General features: G+C 44.4%; 1 protein-coding gene across 4 annotated transcripts in view; it reads left to right on the top strand.

Annotated features, from left to right (window-relative positions):
- MPPED1 (metallophosphoesterase domain containing 1) overlaps nt 1-3,357 on the top strand; it is a 61,565-nt gene extending 58,208 nt beyond the window's left edge. For all 4 annotated transcript variants that reach the window (XM_061359276.1, XM_061359283.1, XM_061359302.1 and 1 more), the window contains exon 7: nt 2,890-3,357. In XM_061359276.1, the coding sequence (XP_061215260.1) occupies nt 2,890-3,008 (119 nt within the window). In that variant the 3' untranslated portion in view covers nt 3,009-3,357. The remainder of the gene's footprint in view (nt 1-2,889) is intronic.
- Nucleotides 3,358-14,202: the final 10,845 nt, after the last annotated feature.

Below are 14,202 nucleotides of genomic sequence, written 5' to 3'. Positions count from 1 at the left end.
CAAAGGGGAAGTAGGTGCTGTCTGCTGTAGAGATGTCTGTCTTATTCACATACTGTGGCAGCAAGACTTCAAGCAGTGCCCCCACCCAAAGAAACCACTGGGCTGTGCAGAAGTGTACTCACTGGCATGTAAGCATGTTATTATCAGCTGCTTAGTCCTTGGCAACATTAATTTACTGGCAGAAAAAGGTGCTCCATAACTGCCAGTTTTCTGCTTCTGGGACTGCTCCAGCCTTTGATGTAGGATTTCTGTAGGTCTCACCAGTGTAGAAATGAACAAGTGGGAACACTGGAGTAGCTGGAATGCAGATATTTCTGGTTTTGTGAAGAATCATTACCCTTCCCAAGAAATCCCACTCCAACTTGCTGCTAGGGGCTTTCACAATGCTAAGTTAGAAGTGACTTTGCTGAGAGGTGTGCTGGTGTGAAATTGATGAAGAAGACATTCAAATCATTATTTTACAGCTCAGGGATTAAGTCGATTCTCCTCATGTGTCTTGTCTGTGGTGACCTGTTAATGCCTAGCTAGTGTCCAGTGTGCTGTTAAATCACAGAGTGAACACACAATACATAGACAGTATTTTCTCTAACCCTCCACTGTTAGAGCAGTCTTTGAGATTCTGTACAAGAGGGTTGGTGAATACAGTTCAAACTCATTGTCTTTTAAGAAATAGTAAGCCAAGTGGGTTGCAGGGGATATAAGCAAACAGTTAGCAAGCCATGAAGCTTCAGGCAGATAAACAAAATCACATCTGCTAAGACCAAACCCAACTTTGGCTCCCAAGGGAAGAGAATGGCACCTCCACAGAATAGTAAATCCTGTGAATTAATACAGTTGGCACAGCAGATACCAGAGCACAGAAACAAGGTACTCGTCTTGTTAACTCTCATAATTTAGAGAAAGCAAATGGGGAACTGCATAGCCTGTTTTGCAGTGGGATGCTAAATCTCTGCAGAGGAGAATTCCCATTGCAGACAGCCTGTGCAAACGAAGCTGTTCTTTGTAGAGGGAGTGCATGATTTTGAACAGATGAGTTCTTCCCCTGACTGAGCATAGCTACATCTGCATCAGTCATTTACTGAGTATCCAGGAGGAAAAGATGCTTAGAAGAGATGTTTCTTCTTTATTCCCCTTCTGCACTGCTGTCTCTGCCAAAAAATACCTCTACACATGGGCTTGCTGCTGGTTGACCCACAGAAGTGACTAGCAGTATGGCAGGGACTCTGGCTAAAATCCTGCTTTGCCCATTGCAGCCAGTACTTGGCCAGGGTAATGGACAAGGAAACTGCTGGCAGTAGGGTGTGAGTGAGAACTGTAGCATTAGTAATCTTTCAGCAAAACGAACATATGAGCAAGCTGATTCTGTTCTCTCTAAAGATGTAGCCGAGGAGACAGAAAGTCCCAGCAGCAATGCTGACTGTCCTCTGTGCAGTTTGTGTTTTACACAGAACAATTGTTCTGTGGCAACAGCAAATGATTTAAAGAAATGTCTGTGACAGGAACCTGACAGAGTTTTCTTCCCTCCCTTGTCCCTAATTATAGCGTGGCTTTTCCATGGGGAGTCCAGGAGGCCTTGCATTATTCAGGGTGTTGTAAAGAACAAAAAAGAGAGGAATTTGGCTACTGTTTCTTTGTTTGTAAATTATGCATCTATCAATGCTTCCATAAGACATAAAATTGCACTCAGAAAAACTGTAGAAACCTAAGCACTTAGGATTTGAATAGCTGTACCTCAGTGTATGTAGCAACGAATACATTTCACTATTAACTTCAATGATAGTGGGATTGAATCTTAGTACAAATGCTTTCTATCATGTGATTTCCCCAAAATCATATATTTCTGATTTTGAATGACGATGATCATAATGTTTTAATGCAAGTTTCCAACATTAAGCTTTTAGTTTTGATGAATCAAGCTTCTGTTTTTTCCTAGTCATTCATGAAAAGGTTTCTGGCAATGGAGAGTGTGTCTACTTTTTCATAACATGAGGGCATTTAAAGGGCTGCTGCTTCACTCTCTGAAACAGCATTTCATTGTATTTCTTACAGGCATTAGAGCTGGAAGTCTGATTTTTTTTGCAGATTTAGCTCTGGAATTGTTTGGCTTGGGTGTCTAGTCAGACATGAGATGTAGTTAAAGCTCTTTTACAACTGATGAGACTTACAGAAAAGTGTTTCCTCCTGTGGAAATGCTATGGTGTCTTAAATTCACCTTGTCATAGCCATGCTTTTTCTTCGACTGGTCAGGCATTTTAGTGTCTTTCCAGCAAATTTGGTGGAACTTGGTCAACAAATTCAAGCACATAGTGACAAGAGATTCCTACTAGACAAATCCCGCCCAGGCGCACATGCACACGTACTCCCCTTAGTCAAGCAATGCTTTATCCTTATCGGTTGCTTAAAAGATACGTAACACAGGACAGGAAAAAAGGTGGAAAGATGAAAATTGTCTAGAGTTTGCTGCACTGATGACTGCAAACCTAAATGATCACAACTATGGGTTTTTTTCAATGCTGCAATTGCCTAAGCTCTATCTATCTTCTTATCCTTTCCAAAACTGAGAAGGTTTTAAGAAAAAAGCTTTGCAGAGAAAACCACCTGCCTTTCCAGGAAGGTTCGGTGAGCTGGCTACCAGAGAATATAGCCACTAGCTAGGGAGGGGGTCCATTTTGATTTTCTTACACAATTTAAAAGATGACAAAAACTTCTGCTGTAGGACAAAGATGGTGTGAATTCAGGAGACCTCTATGTTTTGCATGAAGAGAATTTTTAAATTCCTTCTGAGTAATAAATGTGGCACTTACTGCTGTGTGATAAAGGCAAATAATTAAAAAGGGAAGAAGATAGTAATGAATAATGAGAGTAACCAGAGTTTGTCTTTCTTCACAGGCTATGGTGTCATGGCTGATGGAACTACTACCTATGTGAACGCATCTGTGTGCACTGTGAATTACCAGCCACTTAATCCACCTATAGTTATTGACTTACCTACGCCAAGGAACACATGATTATAATGAGGATTTAAAGTTGTACCCAACACATTAGCGACTTTATATTGCTGGCTGAGAATCCCAATAGGGATTCATTCAACAAAAAAAAAGCAAAAATCTTCTTTTTTTCCCTGCTAGCTCTAACAGATAAATTTTGAGTGACGAAAGTGGATGAGGAACAGAGACATTTTGGTGCCAGAAACAGATTAAAGACTCTTAACATTTCACCATTAAAATATTTGTGAACACAGAAAAGTGAATGCATTCCACATATATAATATACATATACATATATATATATCAAGCAGGGATTTTTGTATATACCGTACATTATATTGGACTTATTAAAAGAACAATGTCTTTCAAAGTAATGTTTCTCTAAGAAAGTTTGCAGTTTAAACTTAAGTGTTTAGACTAGGATTTCCTCATTTCAGATGTTTCCCAGTGAGCTCTCGGTAAAAGAAGAATGATGGTAAAGATGTGTTCCCTTAATTAACAAGGCAAATATAAAAGATGGTGCACGAATGACCAGTCACAGGAGGAAAGCTGTTACTTCAAGTCCTCCAGGTCTATGTCTTTGCATCTATTCAAAACCAATGCAATAGAGGCCCTAATTCACTGTACTGAAATGAAGTTTTACTACATCTGGCGTTACAGATGGTAAGGGAAATAGTGCATATTGCCAGCATGCTGTAAACAGCTCAACGTTCAAGAAGGGCGACTGTGTTAAGTGCAGTATAAACTCAGGAATTTGTAACCTGGCCTCACCTGTGCAAAAAAAAACAGAAAAGGATGGCATTTCCCTTAAAAAAAAACCACCAAAACACACCAAAAAACAGAAAAGAAAAAACTGTAACTGTGTTTTCTTCTGGTCAGCTGATATGTGATTGTATGTTCATTAGTGGTATTTTAAATAAAATCCACTGGGACTATTTAAAACGTGTTAATGGGACATGCAGCCAATAATGAGGTTACTGATTTGAATTTGGCCCCAGTCAGAAAGTGATTAAATGTCATCATTTTGTCCTTGGGGAATGTTACAGATGTCAAGGGTAAGGGGTCTTCCCAAGGTGGAGATTGGGCATTCACTTTTGGGTAGCTATGTAGCAGTGCAAGTACACACTAGTGGGTACAGAGACTCGTAAAATCTGTCATTGGTGTTCCCTGACTTATGGACACTGCTAAAAAAGGCCCAAGACAAAATTGTCAACTCAGTTGAAACCCATCTGTTGTTTTGCATGTGACGCCAGGTAAAGCAGGGCATGTGTCAGAAGCTTACTGGGGTGGCCAGGTGCTATGGTACTGCCCATACGTCTTTCCTGCAGGTTAACAGAGGTGTTGAAGCTGCTGGGATTAAAACCTTCCTGGGCAGAAGGTTGAGAGTTGATTACAGACCTGCCAGAAAAAAAAATGTTTCAGATGTGCCCTACAAGAAATGGTTTTCTGTCTTGAGCTGACAATGGTCAGTTCATCAATAACTCTGTGTGCAGAGAGGAGCTGTTTTAATTTAACTGCTGCATCCTGAATTTGGGGCTGATGGCATCTAGACATTAATCTTGTGCACATATATTGGGCAGACCATCACGCTACCAATACAGGCTTGTTTGCAGGTCCGTGCATAGTCCACATCTGCACACATGCATTGGATAATTGTGTATGTTACTTTTCGCTTAATCTGTGGGTGTAAATGAGCTTCACGTAGCAGCTGCATGTACTTCATATGCATACACAATTTAAAATGCCTGTGTCACAAAACCAGGCTATGTCAGACTCAACTCTAAGCAAGGTGGGCAGAAACATTGTGTTTTGCTGGCTTCCCATGGACAGCAGCTCTTCCAGCTGCTGCTGGGAGCCGTGGCCTTCGAGCCCCGTAACTGACTCATGCTGTGGACCCACCAGAAACCAACAGAAAACATGAGAAGTTGCAGGTCTGTCGTTCCCTGTAAGCTTTTGGGTAATTTGGGGTCTAAACTAACGTGCTGCTTTTTCCTGAAACAAACCCCAAACCAACCAGTGATGCCCACAGCTGGTTATTGGGTGAATAGTTCACAAGTGCATGAGTAGCCTGCCATGAATTCAGATGAGTGCTGTTGTCGAAACTATTGGTATAGAAACTGCAGGATCAGCTCCTAAATCAGCACGCACTGAAATTGAGTCAGATATGAACTCCGGCCATCACTGGGAAGATGAGCAATAGCACATAGTTAGAATAAAAGTGTCTTAGCTAGTCACAATTCAAGCAATTTGCCACAAATGTGGCAGGAAATTGGCTGTATGTTAAAAGTCTGAAATGTTTACATTCGCTCACGGCACTTAAGAGACTAAAAAGTGTTAAAGTTGGGGAAGAGGTCCTTTTATTAGGCTCAACAAAATTTGTATGTTGACCATAAACTATTCTCTTAAAAATAATTTTTCCCAAGGCATCTTCAAAATACTGTGTATTTTTATGTGGAAAGGATATGAAAGCAGCTGTTCCTTCAGAATATCGTTTAAAGTACTTGAGGTATGAAAGCTTAAAGATTATTTAATCATTTTGCCATAACTTGATTGTTGTTGTACTTTTTGGTCAAGCATGTTGGACAAATAAAATCTTAAAAAACCCGAAACAAACAAAAAACAAAGCCTCTTTATGTCCACCTCATGCATTCTGTGGGAAAGGCTGCCTGTCTGCTCCAGGAGTAGGAGCCAGGCTGCAGGACATGAAAGGTGTTATCAAGAGGAGTTGAGAGGCATCTGGCAGAGGGGCTGGGGGGTGGTAGACAGAAGGTGCCCTGCTGCACCTGACAGCTTCTTCTGGCCACCACATCTGCAGAAGGCAGCAGATCGGAAGTCGGGTTTGCAGAGAGGGGAAAGCCACAGCTGCTAACCTGTAACCAATGTGTTCTGGTGGGGGAATATGCCAGATGTGTCTGTGAGGCTGGGCAAAGCTAACGTGAGGAAGTGCTGCAATGGGGCTGTGAACCAGTAAGAAACGGGGGTGCCATGCTTTGGGAATGGGCAGCAGTCAGGGGAAGGATGGTTTGTGCTCTGAGTGTAAAGACATGAAACTCACAGAGAGGGAGAACAAAGTGAGGTGACTTTAACTTTGTGGGCACAGTCAAGGCCTAGGCTTCTTGCCTCAAATCTGGTGTACCTCGGACTAGGGAGGCCGTGAAAAGGAAGGTTTCCCCAAACAGGGTTTTCATTTGTCGGCTCTTTAAATTCAGGGATGCTTTCTCAAATCATTCTCCCACACCACCTCTCCCATTGCTGACCTTCACTGATACTTATCCAGACAGCATTGCTCCCAAAAGTGAGCTGATGTGTATCGCTAGTAAGTGTATAGAATCATAGAATGGTTTGGTTTGGAAAGGATCTTAAGTTTATCTAATTCCAACCCACCTGCCACGAGCAGGGATACCTCCCACCTTCCACATTTCCAACACTGCAGAATTGTTAACCAAGTTTGATTTCAGTTCATTTTGACCATGAATAGGGGAGATAGCACTGCACGTCAATGAAAAAAACCAATGTTATTTTCACCTCCCTTAGTCACATATGGCTGAGGATGTGAAACTTTCCTTGGCTACAAGCAATGGACAAGCTGGGACTCAGTTGCCTTTTCCCAGGCAGCCCCAACCCACTACAGCTGGTAGTCCAACCTGTGGAACTGCGTTTAGGCTTCCACATGATGCTACATGGTGGCACCTACAGCCAGGCTCCAAAACTGCAGCGGTCTTCAAGGAAGTTGCTGCAGGGAGCAAGGCGGGTGGGAGCAGCTCGCCTGCCTGGCCCTGGCGGGTGCCCCACCGACCAGGTAGCTGTGGGCAGGGAAGGGAAAAAGCTCTGTTCTCTGGGTGATCACAGGAACAGAGCGGGTGTGAAGTGCTCTGGCCTTGCTGCAGGAGGGAGCCTGTGGGGATAAGAAGTGGTTTGTCTTCTCCAGTTGCTGACAGCTGCTAATAGAACCCTAGAATGTTTTGCATTGGAAGGGACCTTAAAGACCATCTAATTCTACCTCCCCTGTTATGGGCTGGGACACCTCACACTAGAAGAGGTTGTTCAAAGCTCCATCCAACCTGGCCTTGAACACTGCCAGGGATGGGGCAGCCACAGCTTCTCTGGACAGCCTGTGTCAGTGTCACCACCACCACCACGGGAAAGAATTTCTTCCTAATACCAAGTCTAAATCTACCCTCTGTTGTTTTAAAGCCATAATAGCCAATGTAAATGGTTCAGAGAAAGGAGAAACACAACATTCTGTAGAAGGCAATGTTTGAAATAATCTGCCCATGGGGATCTTTGCCCCGCTCCCATTTATTCCTGTTTGTGCAATTTCTTTCTTAAAACCCCATATTATTGCTCACTGCTGATATAACTCACACATAGTGAATATAACTCCAAATGTTCTTTTCTTTCAGGTACATTCCTGTCCCTTTTCTGCAAGTCTCTCTGCATCTGGGATTTTAATGATATTGTGGAACAGCGAGCTCCCCGGGTGATTATGCACAGCGCATTAGAACAACACTGTTTAGCTTATCCTTGTACGTGTGCTGCTGTTTGGGTTTATTGACTGTCCCTTTCTTCTCGTTTTCTGTGAAAAGTGTAAATAGGAGTACTTATATGTACCTTCTTTGTGCCATTCATTATTTTGTAAACTGCCATTATGTTGCATTTTACTCACTTTGTTTAGAAATTAAAATCATTTCAATTCTAGCTAGATTCTATTTCTAACTCTCTTAACTTTCCCAGCTCTGAAATGTTCCCCTCCTCTCTTTCTGATGTGTCCTTTGGGAATCAGTGAGAGGCAGTGATGCCAGAAGAGAACCTCCCTTCCTATACAAGCATTTGGACACAGTTCCCTGCTACTTTCTCTCCTGATCTTTATCCAACTCTGTTCTTCATTTGTTTAGGATTTCAGGGGGGTAATAGCATATATTTGCAATCCCCAGTGGACAACTATGGTGAGCTATTCATGGCGCTAGTTGGGTTTTCTGAAGAGGTGGCAGCTCCTCTGGACTGGACTTACCTGGTTTTCACAACCATCATCCCCTTCCTCTCAGGGAGCCTTTCCAGAGTGTATTCATGGGGGGAATCCTTTTCCCCTGCTCTGGCCTGGTCCCTTGGCTTTGAGGTGCCCTTGGCAATCCTTGTCTCCTATGGTCAGGCTTTACTGTCAGGGGCACCTCATCTGCCGTATGTGGTGAGCAGCCCTGGGGCTGGAGGTGCTGCTGGGTGGAGTATGGAGCCAAGTAACGTTTGCACAGTCCTCATCTTGCTTTTTGGGTTTTCCTTTCTTGGCTCGTGCCCAGCCCACAACCCCTTTTTGCCTCCCACAAATAGCTCTTTCATAAAGGTCTTTATCAAAACCTCTGCAAGTGTCCACACCAATTATATCAGCGATACCTCTTCTTGCCAGGACTTTGATGTCCCAAAAGCTTTCAAACAGATTAAAGGAGCAGGGTTGTTTTTTGGTTTTTTTTTGCACAAACCAGTTGTCTTTGTTTTCCACTCCCCTACCCAGTGAAGTGCATTCGTCCTTTAGAGCACAATGGGCTAAAACTGAGCAGAGCAATTAACCTCACTACCTGGTAGTGCACACAACATGCCCTGGCACTTCTGCCACTCATTTGCTCCAATTCAGCACAATCTGGGCCCAGTTAGTGGACAAGTCGATTCCCACCACTGGAGAAGAGGCTGTTTGCTTGCTTGGACTGATGCCAGCAGTGTGGATGCTTCTCCCCTGGTTTTGCCAGAGGGGCACAGCTGCACGGTGAGGGGGTGCTAGGGGCTTGCAGCAAGCCCTGGGGAGAGGGGCCAGCCATTAGAAACAGTGACCTGGACAGGTTTGCCCTTTCAGTTACTCTCAAACGTATTTCTTGTAATGTTTCCTGCCCTTGTGCAAGGGATGAGCAGCCTGGGGAGGGCTGGATGGGAAAACACTGGATGCAATAAACACACTACAATGGTTTACGGTAGTGTTAAGCTTCAGAATCAGGATAAGGAAAATGCTCTGCCCATCAGCTGAGCTATCCAATACCCAGCAAAGGCCCAGGAGAGTCAGAGGTGACGCTGAAGCACCATCCTGCCAGCCAAGCCCAGGCTGCCCCTTCCTTGCTGTACCTGGAGTCCAGCTGCAGGGACTGGGGCTGCCCCAGTTTCCTGAGTGCAGATTGGGAATATAAGAAGATACTGAGGTTGGTGGCACAGACCTTTCCACAGAGGCCACTGTAGCAGTGGGAAGGGGTCATAAACGGTCCTGGGATGCCTCCCTTAACAAGTGCCCACTCGTTCATGGGGAGAAAACTGGGGATGCCACAGCATGCATCCTGGCAGTGACCCTGCCTGCAGGTCTGTTGGGCCAAAGCCGATGGTGCTGGGGTAAGTGATTCCGTCTGCACCCCTGCATGGTGCAGTCAGGCAGCTCTGCTGTTGTGTGCTGTGCATTTCAGAGAAAGCCTTCCCCATGGCGGTTCAGGTTTCCATTTCAGACTGATGGTGCTGCCTCTCCACCAAGACACAAGGGACGTGGAGACGTGATGGTAGGGTTCCCAGCTGCACAGCACGGTGCCTCGCTTCCAGCGTGCTGATGGAGGGCTTTGTGCAGACAGAAATACTCTCATCTGCATGGTGTAATATCCTGCTCTGGCAGGCTGCTGCTGCTGCAGTGGGAAATTTCATAGCCTCCTGCAAACTTTGCTTCCCACCGTAATGGCTTAGGACAAATTTTCTAGAAATACTGAAGTAACAGAGGATAAAGCAATTCAAATGGAGTGAGCAATTAAAACCGTATTTATATTTCTTCTACTGTTTTATAAGGCTGTTCCATGGCACAGGCATTCTGATTGCATCTGTTACCTGATATGTTAAAATGAACAGAGAGCTGCTTCACGCAGACGTGTGTTGGCTGCAGATTGCCTTTCCTTTGTCACCGACTCCTCTGCTTCCCACAGCCGGTCCTGTCAGTCCTTGTCACCTCAATGCCACTCATGGTGGGGCCCCCCAAGCAGCTTCTCATCATGGGCACCCCATTCTAGATGCCTCTATAGCCTCCCCAAGGATGACACGCAAGCCTTAACCTTGCTCTTGCTTTTGAGCCCACAGACAAACCAGCCACCTTCCCCAGCAGCACCAGCTTGAAGCACTTGCAACAAGCCAAGAATACTGTGGGATGAGGGGGCAGGTACTTCTGGTGATCCTGGGGACACCTCTCAGCATCACCCTGAGCCTCTCTGGGTAACTACCCTCATATGGGGTAGATCCTCTCTATGAGGAGGGAAGAGCTCTGCTCTGGCAGGAGCAAATGCCAACACCACCCAGAGCAAAGGCAGCTCTTCACCAGTGTGGCCAAGCAGAAGTATGACAGGACAAGCCTCTAGAAAGAAGTGCCCAGCAGGGTCCCTCAGCAGCCCAGCATCGGAATTTGTCCCATCTGTTTGTGGTGTGCAAACATTTGACACCTCAATAACCTCATGGTCTGCCTGCAACGCAGTGACCAGGACTTCCACCCCTCATTCATGTGCCAGGTGATGCAGCACCTCATTTGCAGTCCTCTGTAGCCATGTACATAGGAAAGGAAAAGCTGCTGTGAAGCAGTCAAGAGAAGTAACTTCTTCCTAACTTGCTGCCCCACTGTTTCAGCCTGTGCCCTCTGGGTACCCATTGCTGGGGAGGGATGTTTTACCTGCACACCTTCAAAAGCACCTTGTTTCCCCACCTGTTATGCTTATAACATAGAGTGTACATCATTATGTTTATTGCTTGTTCAGAAAGAAATCATAGCTCTAAAATGTTACCTATCCACTTTGCTTCTGCGGATGCCTGTAACAATAATTAATCATATGTACTAACATGCGGTCAAGAGACTTGTCAAAATTGGAGCTCTCAAGCAGTAAGTAGAGCTCACACAATTAGCAATCCCTGCTCTGAAAAATGCTTGGATTGATTCATTGTTCCTCCCAACACCTAAGAAAGTCAAGGAAGTAATAAATCATGAAAATACAGACAAGGCATTCAGCAAACCATGATGAAGACACTTCCTCGGCTGCCTTTAGCTCCACATCAGTGTGTTACACTGGAGCTGACACTGGCTGAGCTAGCTGTGTGTCAGATGTAACCAGCCAGCACTCACTAATGCTGCGGTAAACCTGGAAATACTGTGCTCTCTTCTAAGTTAAAAGTAAAGTATGTCTTAATTGCGATTAATTCACCTGCTACTGAGCACATGCCATCCCTTAAAATGAAGGCATATGAACTTACAGAGCACAGACTTTAACCTGTACAGTAGAACTCTCTGCCAAGAGCACAGACTTTAACCTGTACAGTAGAAATCTCTGCCAAGGCCACAGGATTGGGTAGACCAAAAGGGCAAAGCGTGCAGCTGCATTTGCTGGTCAGGAAAGGGTCCTTTCACCCTTCCATGAGCTCAGGATGCTGCAGTGCGAGACACCCAGCTCTCCTGGATCCTGGGTGTGCTTTGTTAAAGCAGCTCCTTTTAACTTGCAAAGAAATCAACATTTGCTAAAGGAATAAAAGAAGAAAGGACAACAGCGGCAGAAGGGGAACGGTTCCTCCAAACTTTGAAGCTGGTGTTATCTATAAGAAACAACAAAAGAAACTCAATGCTGAGAGATGGAAAGCAACAAAACGTATGAAAGCATATGACTTCAATGGGGCTTTCAGAAGCTATGATGATGTTTTGTGCTCCCTATTGGCTTCATTTCTATTTCTGAGTGAAAAGGGAGAGTGTCCTTTAAAGAACAGTATTGAATCAGTAGTCTCCGCACTGGCGCTATCAGCAGCGGTTGTGTTTAGCAATTGTGGTGTTGGTCTAAACATCATCAGGAGCTCACAGCCCACACGTAGAGTTGAAATAGGAAGGTGGTATATGAGGGTTTTATTTTTTAATAAAGAAAAGTCTTTAAAACTTCATTATAGATGTAAAAGGCAGTTACTTCTCTTGACTCCTCAGTGGCTTCACAACAGCTTTTCCTTTCCTGTGTGCATGGCTACAGAGGATGGCAAAGTTCTTCACTCAAGATGGTGCTGATATCAGTGGGAGGGCAAAACTGAGCTGAATTTGTGCAAGACTCTCAGAAGCCCACAGTCCATTGAACCTTGAAACCAATTTACTCCCTGAAGAGTAAATGTTCCAAGTCTGGTTTCCGAGTCGCTCAGGTCGGAGCACCTCTGGTGGTACCCAGCCCAACCTCCCACTCCAAGCACATCTAGCTGGCCTCCTCCAGCTGAGTTTTGAGTATTTCCAAAGATGGAGAGCTCATCACCCTCTGGACATCTGTGTGAGGGTGTTTGACCACCCTCATGGTGTAAAATGCTCCTCCTTGTACAAGGGAAAGCTTTATGTCCTGCATTACCAATGGAAGCCGCCTGCACTGCCTGCCTGACCCAGCCGCTCCAAAACTTCATGTGTGCGAGACAGCACATCAAAATTCTGGAACTTGCTGCATTTCTTTCTTTTGCTCTGATGTCTTCAATGCAACAACTTTATTTCCTTCAGTTGTTGGAGAGCAGGAAGAAAACCTACTCTGAAGAAACGTGATGAAAAATGGTCCTGTTGGAATCAGCAGAAGTATGAGCACTGACCTCAGCAAAATGAGCATCCTCGTCTGTGACTGCACCCTAAAACGTATGCAATTTTTCACAATGTTTCAAGAGTAGTTTTATCTCTGCACTGTGCCCTTTTGTAGCTGAGCTGGAGTAGTCAAGAGGGACACCCACTATCCTGGACCTTCGCTTTGCCTGGCCACGTAAGAGCAGCCTCCTTTCCAGGAGAAACACTCTGATCATGTTTTAATGGAAGACTGTGCTCATTATGCCTGAATTTATGATCAACTTGCACTTTATTTTTGTGACTGTTTTCCAAGGGACATTTCAGCTTTTCAAGTTATTTCATCTTCAAAGTGGAATGATTCCTCCGGTGTGTGCCCTTGTGTCACCAGGGTTTTACCCCTGTAAGTCAGACGCTCGGAGTGCTGGACTATGCAGTATTTTGAAAACCATGGCAGTTTGGTTCAGGGTTTAGCTGGGATATGACAGTTCAAATGCAGGAACCTGAGTTACAGCAAGCAAAAAGATTAATTCTTTGGGGGGAAAAAAACTGCTTTAGAAGCTGTTTGACTGATGGTTGCCTTTGATAAGTAAATACAGTGCACAGCCTTTCCTATTTCCACAAGACAAGTCTAAGAAACTTTGTATACTGGGACAGTAAAATGCAGGGAGCATCCCCTCACTTCATACCTGGAAGAAGCAGAAAAGTTGGGGAGGCAGTTGATCTGCATGGAGGCAGATCAACCCCTGTGGCATGAACAAGCGGAGGAAGAAATATTCTCCAAAGGACAGGCTGGCATCAGAGTGATGAACTGACTCAAAGAGCCACAGCACAAAGGATGGCACATCATGAAATCAGAAGACACCGCTGCACTGATTCATGATGCAGTTTAATAAACATTACACTCCAAAAGATGTTGAAGGAAAGGGATGTTCTATGTATCATCATGGAAGTAAATGAAGGAAATCAGAAGATGCAAGGACCTGACAGTGAAAATGCTGCTTAAGTAGGAGATACAAGTTAAAGGATATGGGGTTCTGCAGAAGACGTGCCTGTCTGGAGCTGCAAGGAGGGGCTACAGTTAACAGAAGTGTGTGAAAAGGCGGCACCATCAAACACTCAGACTGTACGAAATCTGTGTGTTGGCAACATGTAACAGAGACAAAGACTGTGCTGTGTGGAAATTCATCAAGATTAAAAGCCCAGGTAATAAATGCAAGGAATAGAAATTGCTTGTTTAGAAACATGCATTAGAACTAGCTGATATTAATGAAACCTAATAGGATGACACATGACAGGAATGTTGATTAAGTTGTTTATAATCTCTTTAGAAAAGATCAACTTGGCAAAAGGGAAATAAAATTGACTCACAGTATAAAATGGTGATGCTGGCAATGATGAAGTCAGTCAACTGGAATATTTTTTCTTCCACTGGACCTAAGAAGTAAAGCTGGTGGTGTCCCTCCAGACGGTATGCACTTGACACTATTAAATTGAATTAAGCTTTATGCAGTCTTCCCTATAGAGGATGACCACTACTTAAACACAGATCAAAAATGGTTGCGACACTCCCCACACTAGGCATCATGAGGCGGTTTGTTCTGAATGGTGTAAAGTGGAGATTACACTCTGCCATGATTTCTACAACCTCCAGATGACAATTTT

Source organism: Neopsephotus bourkii, unplaced genomic scaffold (genome assembly GCF_033783945.1).
Source record: "Neopsephotus bourkii isolate Nb327-2 ecotype Australia unplaced genomic scaffold, CSIRO-AGI_Nbou_v1 NB_107, whole genome shotgun sequence".
Classification (NCBI taxonomy): Eukaryota; Metazoa; Chordata; class Aves; order Psittaciformes; family Psittacidae; genus Neopsephotus; species Neopsephotus bourkii.
Note: the sequence above shows the minus strand (reverse complement) of the source record. Positions and strands in the feature narration are given on the sequence as shown.